A 14,488-nucleotide genomic window follows, 5' to 3' on the forward strand; every position below is an offset into this window, starting at 1 on the left:
AAATAGATTCCCTCGCTTTGACACAAGCAAGTGTAAATCAGCTTCCAGGATCATCAGATGTTAACAATCGGGCGGTTTCTGTCGGTAGCAGTGTTTCTGATAACTGCAGACGTTCACAAGGCTTGAAATGTTCATCCATAAATCCCAGAATGAAGAAGGCGAAGATATGTTGTCGAAAGCGAATGCGAAGATCGAGTTAAGCTTATTTTGAGCAGTGCATTCTGAAGCATTAGTATTTTTTTTCACCGAAAGACGGTTGGTTTGGACAATTTTGAAGCACTTGCTGTCTTTTCTATATGCGTTGACGTTTCGCCCCAAAAGTCGGAAAAACTTCCCCATCAACTTGTGGTACCACGATACTAAAATACGTTTTTGAGGCTGTGACAGTGACTTTTCCGTAAAGAAATGAGTGTTTTTAACGGAATACGTAATACAGTGGTGAAATTCACTGACTGTGTAGTTTTGCCCTAGGTTTGAGACGATGAATGAATCGGTAAACGCGCGCATCGCCGGATGTAAATTGACGACTTCCGCTCGAATGATTTTTCTCTTTATTGATGAGCCATATAATAAACAACTTAATAACCTCGACCGTTCGGTCGTTACGGGAAAATCTCAAACCTCGGCCTACCGTATTGACCTCGCTATCGCTCGGTCAATACGGCAAGGCCTCAGTTTGAGATTTTCCCGTAACGACCTCACTCTCGTTTATTAAGTAGTTATTGATACCAACTTAAATAATGAAAAGACAAACGAGTACAAAACGCCATGACAACTCTACCGTTTGAGGAACTAGTTTATCGAGCAGTTCTTTTGCCAGGTGCTGTTTAAGGCGAAGAAAACCGTGGTGAGCGAGCAGTTTGTTTGCAATCCGGTACCGTTTACTCTGTTATAAACTGTCATGCCCCGTCCACACTACGCCGGAGAATTTTCAAAACGCAACAATAACCGGTCATTTTGAAATTATTGTTGAGGAAAAATAGGTCAGGGACTCACGTGATAATAGTGACGACATCGTTTTCGAAAAGCTCCGTTGTCAAAATGTTTTGCGTCCACACAAAAATGAAAACCTTGCGCTTTTCAAATTCAGCCTTTGGTTTCAATTCAAGAGCGTTTTCGAAAAGCTCCGTTTTCGTGACGGATTAGTGCGGACGGTAGATCTAACCGTAAAAATAAAGCTGCGTTTTCAAATTTCTCCGCTGGCGAACCGGTATACATGTCAAATAGATTGAACTGAGTCGGTGTACTTTTGTTATTGATTTGACCGTTCACACCTAAAATGCGTAGGATACGAGATGATAAATAACAAGCGAGTAGAAACGACGCGCCGAGTTTGTTATTTAACAAATTTACATCAGTTTTTTTTATGCGTCTGTCCTCTTATTGATGATAATTGCATCATAACTTCGTCAAAGTGGTTCCGCTGTACACTTTGACAATGTTATGACGAAGTTTATCATCAATAAGAGGAAAAACGCATAAAAAACTGACGTCAAGTTGTTTTTTACAATAACAAGACACCAAAATGGTCAAATGCCGAGAATAAATGAGGGGAAAAGACGCCGTAAACTTGCTGTAGACAAAGATAAGTGAATTTTATTTAAAATGACGCGAGCATTTTCAATCGGTTTTGTTGCTTTTTGATTGGCTACTAAAAAAGTCCGTAAAATCTCATTGGTTAAAAAGTTGACAGTTTGACAGCTGAAAGTTGAACTTGAAAGCTTGCATAAATTAAACTTTTATCCGTCTCTACTCTTATTGATGATAAAAATGAGCCAATCAGCGCGCGAGAACTTAGACAATTATTGTAAAAAAAAACATACCGCTTCTAAAGAGGGAGAATGGTGTAATTGTTTTAATAAGTGTTTTTAATTAAATCTAGCTGATAATGTGGACATTTCAGTTTGTTCTAGACGAAGTGACAGCATGGAAAGGGAACATTAGTCGCATGTTGTTCACTTTTTCAGTTGAATGAAGCTTGTCAGGAAAGCGAGGGAGACAGAGTCTTGTTCTAATATATTCCTTGCATAAGCTCCTCTAAAGTTGTCTACACTATGGCAGTTGTGGCAAAGGGTAACGAGAAGATCCGAAAGGATATGAGCCGACTAAAACTGTTCTATCAGAATGAATAGAGTGAACTGAAATATATGAAGGCAAGACCCAAATGTAAAAAAAACCTTTATTGGAATGCTAAGCATAATTTTATACCGTTTGCCAGCAAGTCTCAAGCAGACAGTAAATCAGCTGCAGTAACTTGGAAAAAAGCTACACTGTGTATATTCAAAGTTCTCCTCGACGTGATTTCATTGCTGTGCGTCGACTACTGAAGTTCGCTGCAAAATCTATTGCTGTATTGGGATCCCTTCTGATGCCTGATGTAGCAGCAGCCTTTAGGTCTTGTGTATCTTCCGTGGCAGCAATCCTGAAAACTTGGATTGTACAGTGATCCTCCACAGCATCTGCTCAAGCCATGGAAGGGTCCACCATGGGGTGTAAGAACCCGCCCGCCACAACAGGTTTGGGTCATAGGATTATAACCGACTCGTCCACAGCAGAATTTGGCGTTCGAGAATACCTTGTTTCCACAACAGACCTGGGAGAGTAAGAAAGGACAATTACATCATAGCTTGATACGCTTAAGATGAGGGGTTTCAAAGCCATTTCTAGCTTTTCCAAGCGATGTATATGCATCAGTAACTCTAAAGGAATACAGCTGGCGTTTGACAAAGGCTAATCTTTTTCAAGCATCACATGAACGTTCTAGACAAAGAGTGATCAAAAGCAGACCAGACGAGAATCCCGGGGGGACTCTTATTTGAAAAGGTCGGTGATACCTGTCGTACTCGCTTGGGGGTGTCAGTCTCGGATGTTGGTCAATTGGGGTGTTCAATTCAGAGCGAAACGCTACTGGTTTTAGCCGTCAAGATGGGTTGGTCTCCTTTAAAGATTTAAATCAAATTTTCCAGGAGCATCCCGGGCCTTTCCCTATGGACACCTTAGTTTTTTGCATATTTACGTTTTCAACCTAGTTAGTAGTAGTATTTTGAATCCTAGTTCTAGTTTTAACCTTAGTTTTAGTGTTAAGTTTTTAGCTTTTATTACTCCTGTATTTTAGACATTTAATATATATTTTAGACTTTTATTTTTTTAGAAGACCCTAGATGATTGGAGGCCTCCTTTTAAAATATTAATTTATTATTATCATTATCATTATCATTATCATTATCCCATCATCATTGTCATTGTCGTTATCATTATCTCATTATCATTGTCATTATCATTGTCGTTATCATTGTCATTATCATTATCATTATTATTGTCATTATCATTGTCATTATCATGTCATTATCATTATCATTGTTATTGTCATTATCATTATCCTTATCATTATCATTGTCATTATCATTGTCATTATCATTGTCATTGTCATTGTCATTGTCATTATCATAGTCATTATCATTGTCATTGTTATTATCATTATCATTATTATTGTCATTATCATTGTCATTATCATGTCATTATCATTATCATTGTTATTGTCATTATCATTATCATTGTCATTGTCATTGTCATTATCATTGTCATTGTCATTATCATAGTCATTATCATTGTCATTGTTATTATCATTATCATTATTATTGTCATTATTATTGTCATTATTATTGTCATTGTCATTACCATTGTCATTGTCATTACCATTGTCATTGCGATTGTCATTGTCATTGTTATTGTTCTCGTTATCGTTATCGTCATCGTTATTGTTACTGTTATGTTATTGTTAGTATTATTATTATTATTATTATTATTATTATTATTAGTCTCCCTGGGAAAGTACCATCAACACACAATTCACGTATTGCCCATCATCATGCGTCCCCTGTGCGACTAAGTCTAGGCACTAACCTAACCCTCTACTACGTCTGAGACTAAAATCCTAACCCATTGGCGACTTTTGACCACTAAGTTCCAAGAAGCTTTGACGCCAACACTCATTCAAGCATCTTTTTAAGTACTCACCTGGGTTGCTGGGTTGTAGCCCTGTGTTCCACAGCAGCGCGCATTCAGTACTCCGGATGGTTTAGTCGAGATTTGTCCTGAGCAACACATCTGTCCAGCAGCGACACGAAGAAATGTTAGTAATTCTTTATTATATGACTAACAAAATTACTCAATTATAATTGGCTGGAAGCAGGCCAATTTACCGTTTAATTTCAATTTGCACTGCAATGCGAGTTAAGGTGGTCGTGCGTTCGTGTTTTTCTCAGTCATATAATGAGTATGAATGCGAGTACAATTAAGAATAAAATTAAATTGAAACTACTATTAAACTAAACTACTTGTGATATTTGAAAACTCTTTCAAACCACACAAGACAAAAGGCCTACATTTTTTGGAGAATTTTTAAATGTCGCTCGATTTGTGTATGTGTGCATTTGCACTCCCATTCATACGATTATGTAAACTGATTAATTTAAAAGGTGTTTGTTCGTATATAGTGCTTTAACACCGCACGACTGTGTAACTATAATCACTAATTCATCGATGTTGTTTAAATTTTAACTGTACCAAATAAATGCGTGTAGTTAAGTGCTAAATATTTTTTAATTGGACGGGTTTGGTAGCCGAGAGTATTGAGTTTAACCATTCAAATCAAAGCTGTTGAGAAGTATTTTCACTTGCTACTGACACCACATGAATCAATTGTAGCTACTTAAGCGCAATTCTGTTGTCTGTTTTCCGTGTTGTGTATATTGCATGTTTGACTTTGTTCAAGCAACACCCTGGTATCGATCCTCCATGTGGATCTGATCAGTTGCGGCGTTTACTTTGCAAGGTGGCTCCATCTCTGGCCAATTTGTAATTCAGTGGATGAACGTTAACCCTGGTGTTTGAAGACCTTTGAAATTTCAAATTAACAGAGCTGCTGAGGTGGTCTACGAGTTATTCAAATTCACCTGAGTAGTAGGGTTGTAGCCCTGTCTTCCACAACAGCGCGGATTCTGCACACCGGCTGGCTTATTTGTGACCTGTCCGAGGCAGCATATCTGATGACTGGTGAAGATAAGCGTTTTACCACAACATCCAGTCTGCAAGTTATTTATCTTGTTATAAAGTGTATTCCAGCAGCAAATCTGAAAGAGTGAGAAAGGTTGTTTTTCTCTAGCAAAGCGAATAGCAACAATCAAGTACTCGGCGCAAACTTAGTGGGACGGAGTTAACCGTCTCAAATTCTACTTGCGATGATTTCCAGTCCGTACGAAGCACTCTCGAGAGTTTGTTTACGATTTTTGTTTTGTTTCATGCAAGACGTCACAAAATGAAACTTTTCGCAGCCACCTGCATGAAGTAAATTCAAAGTTTCACGTTAACCGTTACTATGGAGGCGAAGCTTTATCGTATTTCATGTTTCGTTCTTTCTGATATGATCGCCAGATGAAAATGTTTCATAGCTGTACAAATCAAAGAAACTGTGGGGAAAAGAATTTAAAATGCCTCTCAAAGATAAAGTAACTCGTTGATAACGAATAACGTGGCTTCACATTCCATCAAGTGAGACTCACAAACATTAGAGTGCCGAGACTGCGCAGTACGGACTGGAAATTATCTTTAACGATTTTCATCGTTTGTCGTTCATCCTACACGGCTACCCCCTTGCTACACTCAAAACGTAATTTGATGAATTTAATAGCATACTTTAGACAAAACACTTAGGTCTTGTTCTATTGGGGTCAACTGTTTCAACCGCAACCGGTTTGTGTTAATACCGTTGACGTTTCTCAGTAGAGCACTTTTCCAACCGTTTGCGGTTGCGACGCGGCAACTCCTGGGAATAGTCCTTACGCGAGCTACAATCACGCGACATAATTACGCAAATGCTTTTTCAACCATTTTAACCTGCAGTTTGACGCCGGTTGAAAAAGTTGATCGACCAGATCAGCTGAAAACGGTTTTTTCCCAATAGAACAAGAAAAAACTCAATCAACCCAACCAACAGAAACGGTCGATCTCAATAGAACACGACCTTAGGGTGCAAAATACTATACCAGAATGGAACAAGGGTTCTTGAGACTGAGGAAAATTGAAAAGGATTGCAAACAACGCACTAACAGAGTTTTAACATTTCCGCGATGCAGCTGCTTTAAAAGATCCTAAACATACCTTAAGGGCAAGGTTACATCAGTATCAATTATAAAATAGCAGGTGAAACTGTACGGGTTTATTTCGAGCGCTAACTGCAGTCACCATTCGGTGTTTTTGGGAGAATAACTTTAAACTGAATACTCAGAGTGTTCCAGGAGTGAACTATAGGGTAACTAGGCAGGCATACAGCAATATAATCCATTAGGTAGGTCATTTTGGCGCAGACTTTATTTGTGAAATATTTATTAAAATAAACTGAAATTCAAAAAATAAACTCCACGCTACCTAGACACCTCCTCAAAGCTCAAGCAATTTTTCAAAATAAGTTTCACAAAATTTGTTTACCTTTTGATTTCTATCATAAACAGTGCTTCCACAACAGCCAGGTGAAGAGATTCCAGCAGTTGACAACACTTTTCCTCCACAGCAGGTGTGTGTGTTAGGGTTGTAAGACGCGCTCCCGCAGCACTGAGCTGGCTTCGGTGAAATTGTTCTAGAACAGCACACGTGAGTAGAAGGGTTGTAGCTTTGCAGTCTGTGAAAATAACATTTTTTACAAGGAATTGATCGAAGTAATTGATGTGTGTAACAGGACGCATATGAGGTTAATACCAAATTGTTTCAATTCACGATACGACCTTGTTCCTTTGCCGCCGATTAAGCTATGACGCTAAACGGGAGCAAGACTTGCGTGCGAACACCTCCAATTTGCGCGGAAATAACGCGCGTAAAAGTTTGTCACCAGACATTACTACCTGATGCGCGAAGTGGCGACCAGTTTTCGACTTTCCGAAGGCAAAGCTAGAGGAAAACTTCGAGCTTCCCCAAATTAACTTAATTTTAGATTGTTATTGTACATTTCCTAGTGTTATGGTTTTATAGATACTTAGCTTTTAGAACAAACGACAACACAAGCTTCTTGGATTTAATCACAATCCATCAAATATTTTTTCTCGCGCGCTATTGGTCCAAACGCATCAAGTGACTGAATATTTTCCAGTTAAAACTAGGAAATATCCGAGTGATATTCCCCAATTTTCAAAACCGCCCGTAATGCGAAAAACATTTGACGGATTATGAACACAATAGCCTCCATTTGGCGAGAAAATATGCTCGGATATTTGTCCTTGGACATTATATCTGTTCCTCGAAGCTCACAGTTTTCCTCGAGCTAGGCTTCAGGAAAACTGTTCGCTTCTCGGAAGAGATAATGTCCGCGGACAAATATCCGAGCATATTTCCAAGCCAAAAGGAGTTGTTTTTATATCATCGTTTTAATATAATCCATTTGATTTACCTCCATTCTTAAGCGTTTTTTGTCATCATTATTTTCACGACAAAATTTAGCACTCACCCTAAGCGAAGTTTAGAATGAGCATCTCAATTTTATGATAAGTATAGGAACTAGATCTTGATCGCATTTCAAGAATTGCCCAGTTCATTTCAAGCTTGAAAAGGGGAACAGTCATGATGAGACAAGAAGAACGACATGAGGTAATTCCAACCAAAGCCGTTGTTGGTATGTACCGCTGGTAATCCTCTGGGGCCAATGATACACCCCATCTCGACTAAAGTTTTGCAAATTTTTTAAATTGTGCTATCCACTTCACACGTATCCGAAGTAATCTTATTGTTTTCTTATCAAGGCACTTACCCACAACATCTACTGGGTTGACCGCCAGGAGGTCTGGCAACGAGGTTTCCATAACAGCAGCTTTTTTTACTGCTGTCATACGGGACACTGCCACAGCAGGCGTTGAGAGAACCTGCCTTGCTCTTTACAGCGCCATTGCAACACAGCTGTGATCTAGAATTATACGTGGAGGAACCGCAACAGTAGTGACCAGGATTTTTAAAGCGAAGCTGACCGCGGCAGCAAAGCTGATAGCGCGGATTGTAAGGATGGCGGCCGCAGCAATCGTGTGCATAAGATATCTTGCGTGATTGTTGCTGTTGGTCGTTATCACGGAGCAGGTACTGATCATCACATGGTCTGATCCCAGGAAGACCACGATTCGGTTTTTGACAATGAGTTTCTACAGCTGTGGGAAATAAAATGATTTTCACCCTGTTATCAAACCTAGTGAATGATTTGCCGATAGACAGCAGAAGCGCATGATGTCTTAGTTCCCTCATGATGAACAATTGAACCTGGTTCAGAGCTGTAGCTAGTAACAAACAAACCGAGGCACTTCCCACAGTTATTTTGTCTCGTTTTTGTTGTTTATAGTCATCATAAACACCCTAACTACCTAGGAAGGGAATTTAACCATGGACATTGCTTCAGTCATAATGTAATGTCTTTTTTAATGGACATTGCCTCAGCCATATATTTTTTTTTTTACTTTTTATTATTTTTTCTTTTTTTTTGGCTACGGCCTCGCAATTAGGCTACGGCCCTTGCAGTTTCTAATGGCAATCAAAGCCAGCAGGAGCCGAGTACGAGCTGTCCAATTGCTTAAGCATGATTATAACCCACTGGTCAGCCTATCGAACAAAAAAAAATATCTAAGATTTTTCACCAAAACGCAGTTAAAGTTGAAGCCATTTTCAAAGATTGACCAGCTTCCGGTGTCGCATATCGATCTGAACGCCCTTTTTAGCCAATCAGAATAAGTGTTTACCTGACTGTGAGCAAGTGAGTTATCGTGCAATCAACGGTAGACCAAAATAGTGCCCGATGTACCCTTCCGGTACACCCTTGAACGGCAAAAACACAGATTTCTGGCATAAAAACAACCTAACTTGTAGGTCTTTTCAATCAATTTTCTACAGTGTTACCAATAAGACCATTCGCCTATATTTTATTTTCCCTGTGAGCAAAACTCTCTGAGTGAGGATGCTCTGATCGTTGACTATTTCCTCGATAATAACTTCAGCTGGTCCATGCGGTAATTGTAAATTAACACTTATTTTAACCCGTATTTTCCCTCCAAAACGGCAATTCTGTCACATTGACATCTGTGTCTCAAATCGACGGATGTACATCAGTGGCGGATCTAGGGGAGGGCACCCCCCTTCCTTATTTTGGGTAAAAAAAGAAGAAATCATAGAGGGAAGAAAAGCCGGCAGGGCAAGCAAAACAAAACCGCCCCTCCCCCCTCCCCCCCTCCCCCTTAGCTCAAGGTCTGGATCCGCCACTGTACATATTCACGATTGTCAAAATAAAAATCAATTCCATGCAATGCAATTAAATCTTTTTAGGAGTATATAGATCGGTTTTCAATTGAGTGTCGTAAAAATAAAACCGAAATTACTTACTAAATTATACTACTCAGCCAATAATATCAAACCGTAGTAAAACCAAAACCAAAGCAATTGTCTAATTACTTTCGACACTCGACTGAAAACCGCTCTGTTATAGATTAAGAAAGTTTCTTTAAAATTATTACTTACGTTCTTGACTTCAGTAGTGATGTTGTGAGGGGAGGTTTGATTTTGATCGTAGTAGGTGAGATTAGAAAAAGAGTTTTACTTACCAAACACAACAAGGACGGCGGCGGCAAGGGTGCAAGCAAGCTGTACCATAGTGGATAATGTCTTGTTGTTATCGTTTTTCAAAGTCTTCAGGGACAGAAATAGATGATATAAGAAAAGAGAACAGCCATTTTAATTAAAACATAAACAAGTAGTCTGTAAGCGAAAAAATGCTGATTACTATTTTCAAATATCTCCTTTCGTTCCAGAGATATTTTCGTTTTTAAAATATGCAAATTGGCCAAGTGATGACGTTATATACTCAACCAAATTTTGATCAAATTTGATGAAGAAAGATGGCTCGACCAATTTGTATCAGAAATGTTTGATTCTTTACAGTAAGATTCTACTAGATATGCTACAAAATATGGGCTCAACAAATCTGTTACCGTGGCAACATATTGGATTTCAGACCTTCCCAATTTAAAAGGCATTTTTGGCCACCTTTGGCGTTCCATTTTGATATTTGCTAATGGGGCCTAATCTGCATGATTCAGCAAGCATTCGAAAAAATATTTAAACATATGTTAGGTCGAGCTCGTGTTCTTGTTTAATTTTTTCTAAGCTGCAAATCACTAAATTTTGAAAACAGGTTGGCGAGGCCTGGAAAAGAGCGAGATGCCATGGGAACATAATTTTTATAGCCATAGGTGTGTTGCCTGTAGAACAACTAGCCTACCAAGTTTCAATGGTCTCTGATCTTCTGCAAATTGACGAGATATCCCTATTTATATACCCTAGGTAATAGGGAGTTTAACCAAATCACTACGGCTTGTGCTACTACGGCTGCTGTGACTGAAAAGGTCTGGGGAGAGTACGTCTCGGTGGGTTGCCAAATTTTACGTCTAGCAAGCAAAGCGAAATACAAAGATGAACGAAACATTGGCTAAGAAGTTTAAAATCTCTTTTATTTAGTTTCTCATAGCCAAATGGCTTCGCTCAAAGGGCGACGGCCGTTATTCGCCTTCCTAGGACGAACATGCAGATTATTTCTAAGCGTAAGCGAAAGCGAATGCCATACACTTTGTACCATAACAATTTGATGGGTGAAATATATAATTTCAGGGACAAATATCTCAAAGAATATCGAGTGAAAAACACAAATATCAATACTCAAAGAAGCAAAATAGCACCGTATAGTTATCCGGATATAAAACATCTTGACTAAACCGTCAAAGCAAACCTAACCGAAGAACAACAACCTCGTGCTCAACACGAATATTTCACTTGGCTCACTTCGCCATTCCAACACCTTTGCCAAAACTTATCGTAAATTCAGGATACGGATTTACAAGCTTATGAGAGGCAACCTTGACATAATCTTTGACTTAATCCAATGGAATTGTTAAAATGCCGAGATGTCCGTTGAAAAGGGCCAGAGAAGCGAAATAAACCCGACGTAGCAGCCACTACGACAAAACATCCCGACTCGCGTAGTCAGATTTCACTCTACGGCTGGATGCAACCGACGTACATGCGCAGTGCCTCATTTTGGGGTACATTTACTTCCGGCAGCCGTATCAGCGACAGCCGTAGCGATTTGCTTAAAATCCCTAATATTGAGTTGAGTGTATGGCGTCATTAGTCATCGCTTTAATTTGCCATTTTCATATTATATTCTTCGGAACTAACGCAGATATTTGCAAACGGTGAACGACGCATTTAATCTTTCATGGAATTCTATGTGATATAGACTACGAGTAGTCCCTCTTTCGCTTAGTCCGTCGTGCGTGACGCGAAAAAAACCGCGAGAAAAAAATGGCCGCGCGAAATCCTGGGGGAGGTCCCTCCTTTCGCGTTCTTCTCGCCCCCAGGATTTCGCGCGGCCATTTTTTTCTCGCGGTTTTTTTTCGCGTCACGCACGACGGACTAAGCGAAAGAGGGACTACTCGTAGTCTATATGTGATGCACCTAAACATTTAAGGGGTAATGAAGTACATAATAATAACTCCTCGAACTAAACACAAGCAACAGGTAAACCCCCAACTTCGCTTTCAGGCTAATATTTGATTTTTCGAGTTTTTCAAAACATCAAATTTTCGTGGGCAGCTATCAACCCATTCGCCCTCAACAGAAACACTCTATTGTTTTAACAGAGCTCCGAGCTGGTCTTCTTGAACACAATCTAAGATAAAGATTGCCAATACAAGCTCAAGAAGACTATTCTAGTGGCTAAATGACCGGCAGCCGGTCAAGCTTTTAAAATCACTATATGACCGGCAGTCTGATATTTTTCTCAAATTTTAAGGAATCGAAGGAACCCATCCAATTCAAACTATCACATGTCGATTAAGGACTGCCAAGCGATCCAGAAGAGTTGTATAGATCGCAAGTCTAACGGTTGGTTTACACTCGACTCAGAGAGCGAGATGATGGTTTGTGACACAGGATTTTTTTAGATCGACTGCCGGTCAAGGGTTTCAAATCGCTAAATGACCGGCAGTCTGATATTTTTCTCAAATTTAAGGAATCGAAGTAACCCATCCATTCTCATACTTATAATACAGAAAAAAACTTTTGGATCGCTTGAAACTTCTCAGTCGACATGTTGTAAGATAGCTTGTACATGATTACTGAGTTCGCTCGATTCCCTAAACTCGGACTGCCGGTCATTTAGTAATTTGAAAACCGTGACCGACAGTCGACCTAAAAAAAATCTAAGTGTCACGAACCATGGTCTCGCTCTCTGAGCCGAGCGTAAACCAAGCGTTTATTAGACTTGCGATCTCTACAACTCTTCTGGATCGCTTGGGTTGGGATGGGTTCCTTCGATTCCTTAAATTTGAGAAAAATATCGGACTGCTGGTGATTTAGTGATTTGAAAACCGCGACCGGCAGTCGACCCAAAAAAATCGTGTCACAAACCATGGTATCGCTCTCTGAGCCGAGCGTAAACCAAGCGTTAGACTTGCGATCTATGCAGCTCTTCTGGATCGCTTGGCAGTTCTTAATCGACGTATGAGAGTTTGAATTGGATGGGTTCCTTCCATTCCTTAAAATTTGAGAAAAATATCAGACTGCCGGTCATTTAGTGATTTTAAAAGCTTGACCGGCTGCCGGTCATTTAGCCACGCGTTTTAACGCTCTTTGTAGTGGTACGTAAGGTTTAATTTTGTACTGGGAATTAAGATTGCAAAACACGTTCTGGCTTCTAGGCTAAAGATTATCAGTTAAAAAGGCAATGGGTCTGAGACTGCAACCTACTGTATGTCCCAAGCATTACTATATATCAGAAGTTGCCTTGAAATTCATAGAGATTCATATTTTCTTCCGAGGACGGCTTCAAGACTAAGTGTTTTCTAAGATCGCTCACCTTTTTCTGCTGAAGTATCCAAGACGAACGTTTCTCGCAACTGCCTCGTTTGAAAATGTCACACGTCTATATAACTCGTCTTTGAAAACCGACGCCGGAAATCATGTCACGGTCATTATTTGAGGTTCTTATAATCCTATCTGTCACGCCGAAACAAACGCTGCTATAGCCTCACGCAAGAAGCGGCCAAGGTAAAGAATTTCCAGTGGGCGTACAATTAAATTGCTAAAGCAGACACTTTAGATGAGCCCTGCCGGAAAGCTATGACCATTATTACAGCTTACTTGCCGGCATGCCAGTGATGTTCGTGTCAGCTTGCCGGTGCAATATGGAGGTATTTAAAGTATTTTCTTCCTGTCGTGTTCCCAGAAAGGTCGATTACAAGCTAACTAGTTGCGCGGAATCTCTTAGCTTTATACCTTGTTGTTCATTTTATTTTTTCATGTTATCTTAGTTTCTTAGTGTAAACCTAAAATAAAGGTGAAGTGATGGTCAGTTTATTAAGTAAACAGAGCCCACAGCAATAATAAGCTCGTACTTTTCGATAATTCTGTCGTGACTTACACAATTTAGTATGATACTGTTGCTCAACAGTAGGGAAGTGGGCGGTTTCCCGTCCCATCACGTAACATTTTGGTTTAAAATACCAAGTTTTCACTCAAAGGTGCTATGTTATTCTAGGATAGTCGTGTCAACGAGAATTAAAAAACGTTATCATTTTGAATTCTATAAATTCATCTACTCTTATGGCTAAAGCCATTACGCTCAAAGTGCTCAAAAATTAAACTGAACAGATATGACGGAGAAGACATGAGAGTACGTGTCTTAATGGGTCGAAAATATCACTTCCCGACAAAATTGATGGCGGATCATTAAATTTGATTAATCGCGTTTGATATGAGATTGGCATCATTTTGGGCGCCGGTGGATGTGGAGGTTCACAGGTTAACAGTAAGTTGATGTAATTTTAACTGGTTTCCGTAATTCTAAGAAATCATCACAGCATTCGCCGATCACCAGTTGAACTCATGTATGACTGACAACTTAAGAGACCCTGCGCCTAAGAAACGACCGATGATTTCCGGCCAAAAAATAAAATCGGCCGATTTTTATCTCCCAAGTAGAGGTTACCGAATACTATTTAAAAATGAATTCCTTTTGTTTTAGTTTCGCTTTAAGCCAAAAATATCGAGCCGCAAACTTTTTCCGTCTGATAGCAGCAAAATCGGGCCGAAAATAAGCCCCCGCAAAAAAACTGTTCAGAAATTACTATCGCAACGCGAAATAATGAGAAAACTACACAGCGTTGAAGAAAAAGGCCTTTAAATGCAATATCTTTCGATAAACATCAAAAAACTGCCGAAGCGATTAAAAAATAAAGTTTCAAATATTGCATACTAAATTAGATGGAGCGTTGGAGCTGATTTTAAAATAATTATTTCTCAAAAGTTCAACGTTTTTGAAAGCAATCACAGTGATGAATCAGACATTGGAGAGATATACATCACGTTTCTGGAAAAACATTTTTCGGCCAAAGTATATTGACCTTGTACAAAG

General features: G+C 39.4%; 1 protein-coding gene across 1 annotated transcript; it reads right to left on the bottom strand.

The window, feature by feature from the left end:
* Positions 1–1,314: 1,314 nt before the first annotated feature.
* Positions 1,315–13,539, bottom strand: LOC145500784 (uncharacterized). The gene is made up of 6 exons (XM_081480325.1): positions 9,621–13,539; positions 7,796–8,183; positions 6,487–6,676; positions 4,956–5,132; positions 4,018–4,107; positions 1,315–2,593 (listed from the first exon to the last, which is right to left on the bottom strand). Exons 1-6 carry the CDS (start codon positions 9,667–9,669, stop codon positions 2,321–2,323), a joined length of 1,167 nt encoding a protein of 388 aa, XP_081336451.1. The 5' UTR covers positions 9,670–13,539; the 3' UTR covers positions 1,315–2,320.
* Between the last annotated feature and the right edge of the window lie 949 nt (positions 13,540–14,488).

The sequence above is a fragment of the Orbicella franksi genome, chromosome 10, assembly GCF_964199315.1.
Source record: "Orbicella franksi chromosome 10, jaOrbFran1.1, whole genome shotgun sequence".
NCBI classification, from domain to species: Eukaryota; Metazoa; Cnidaria; class Anthozoa; order Scleractinia; family Merulinidae; genus Orbicella; species Orbicella franksi.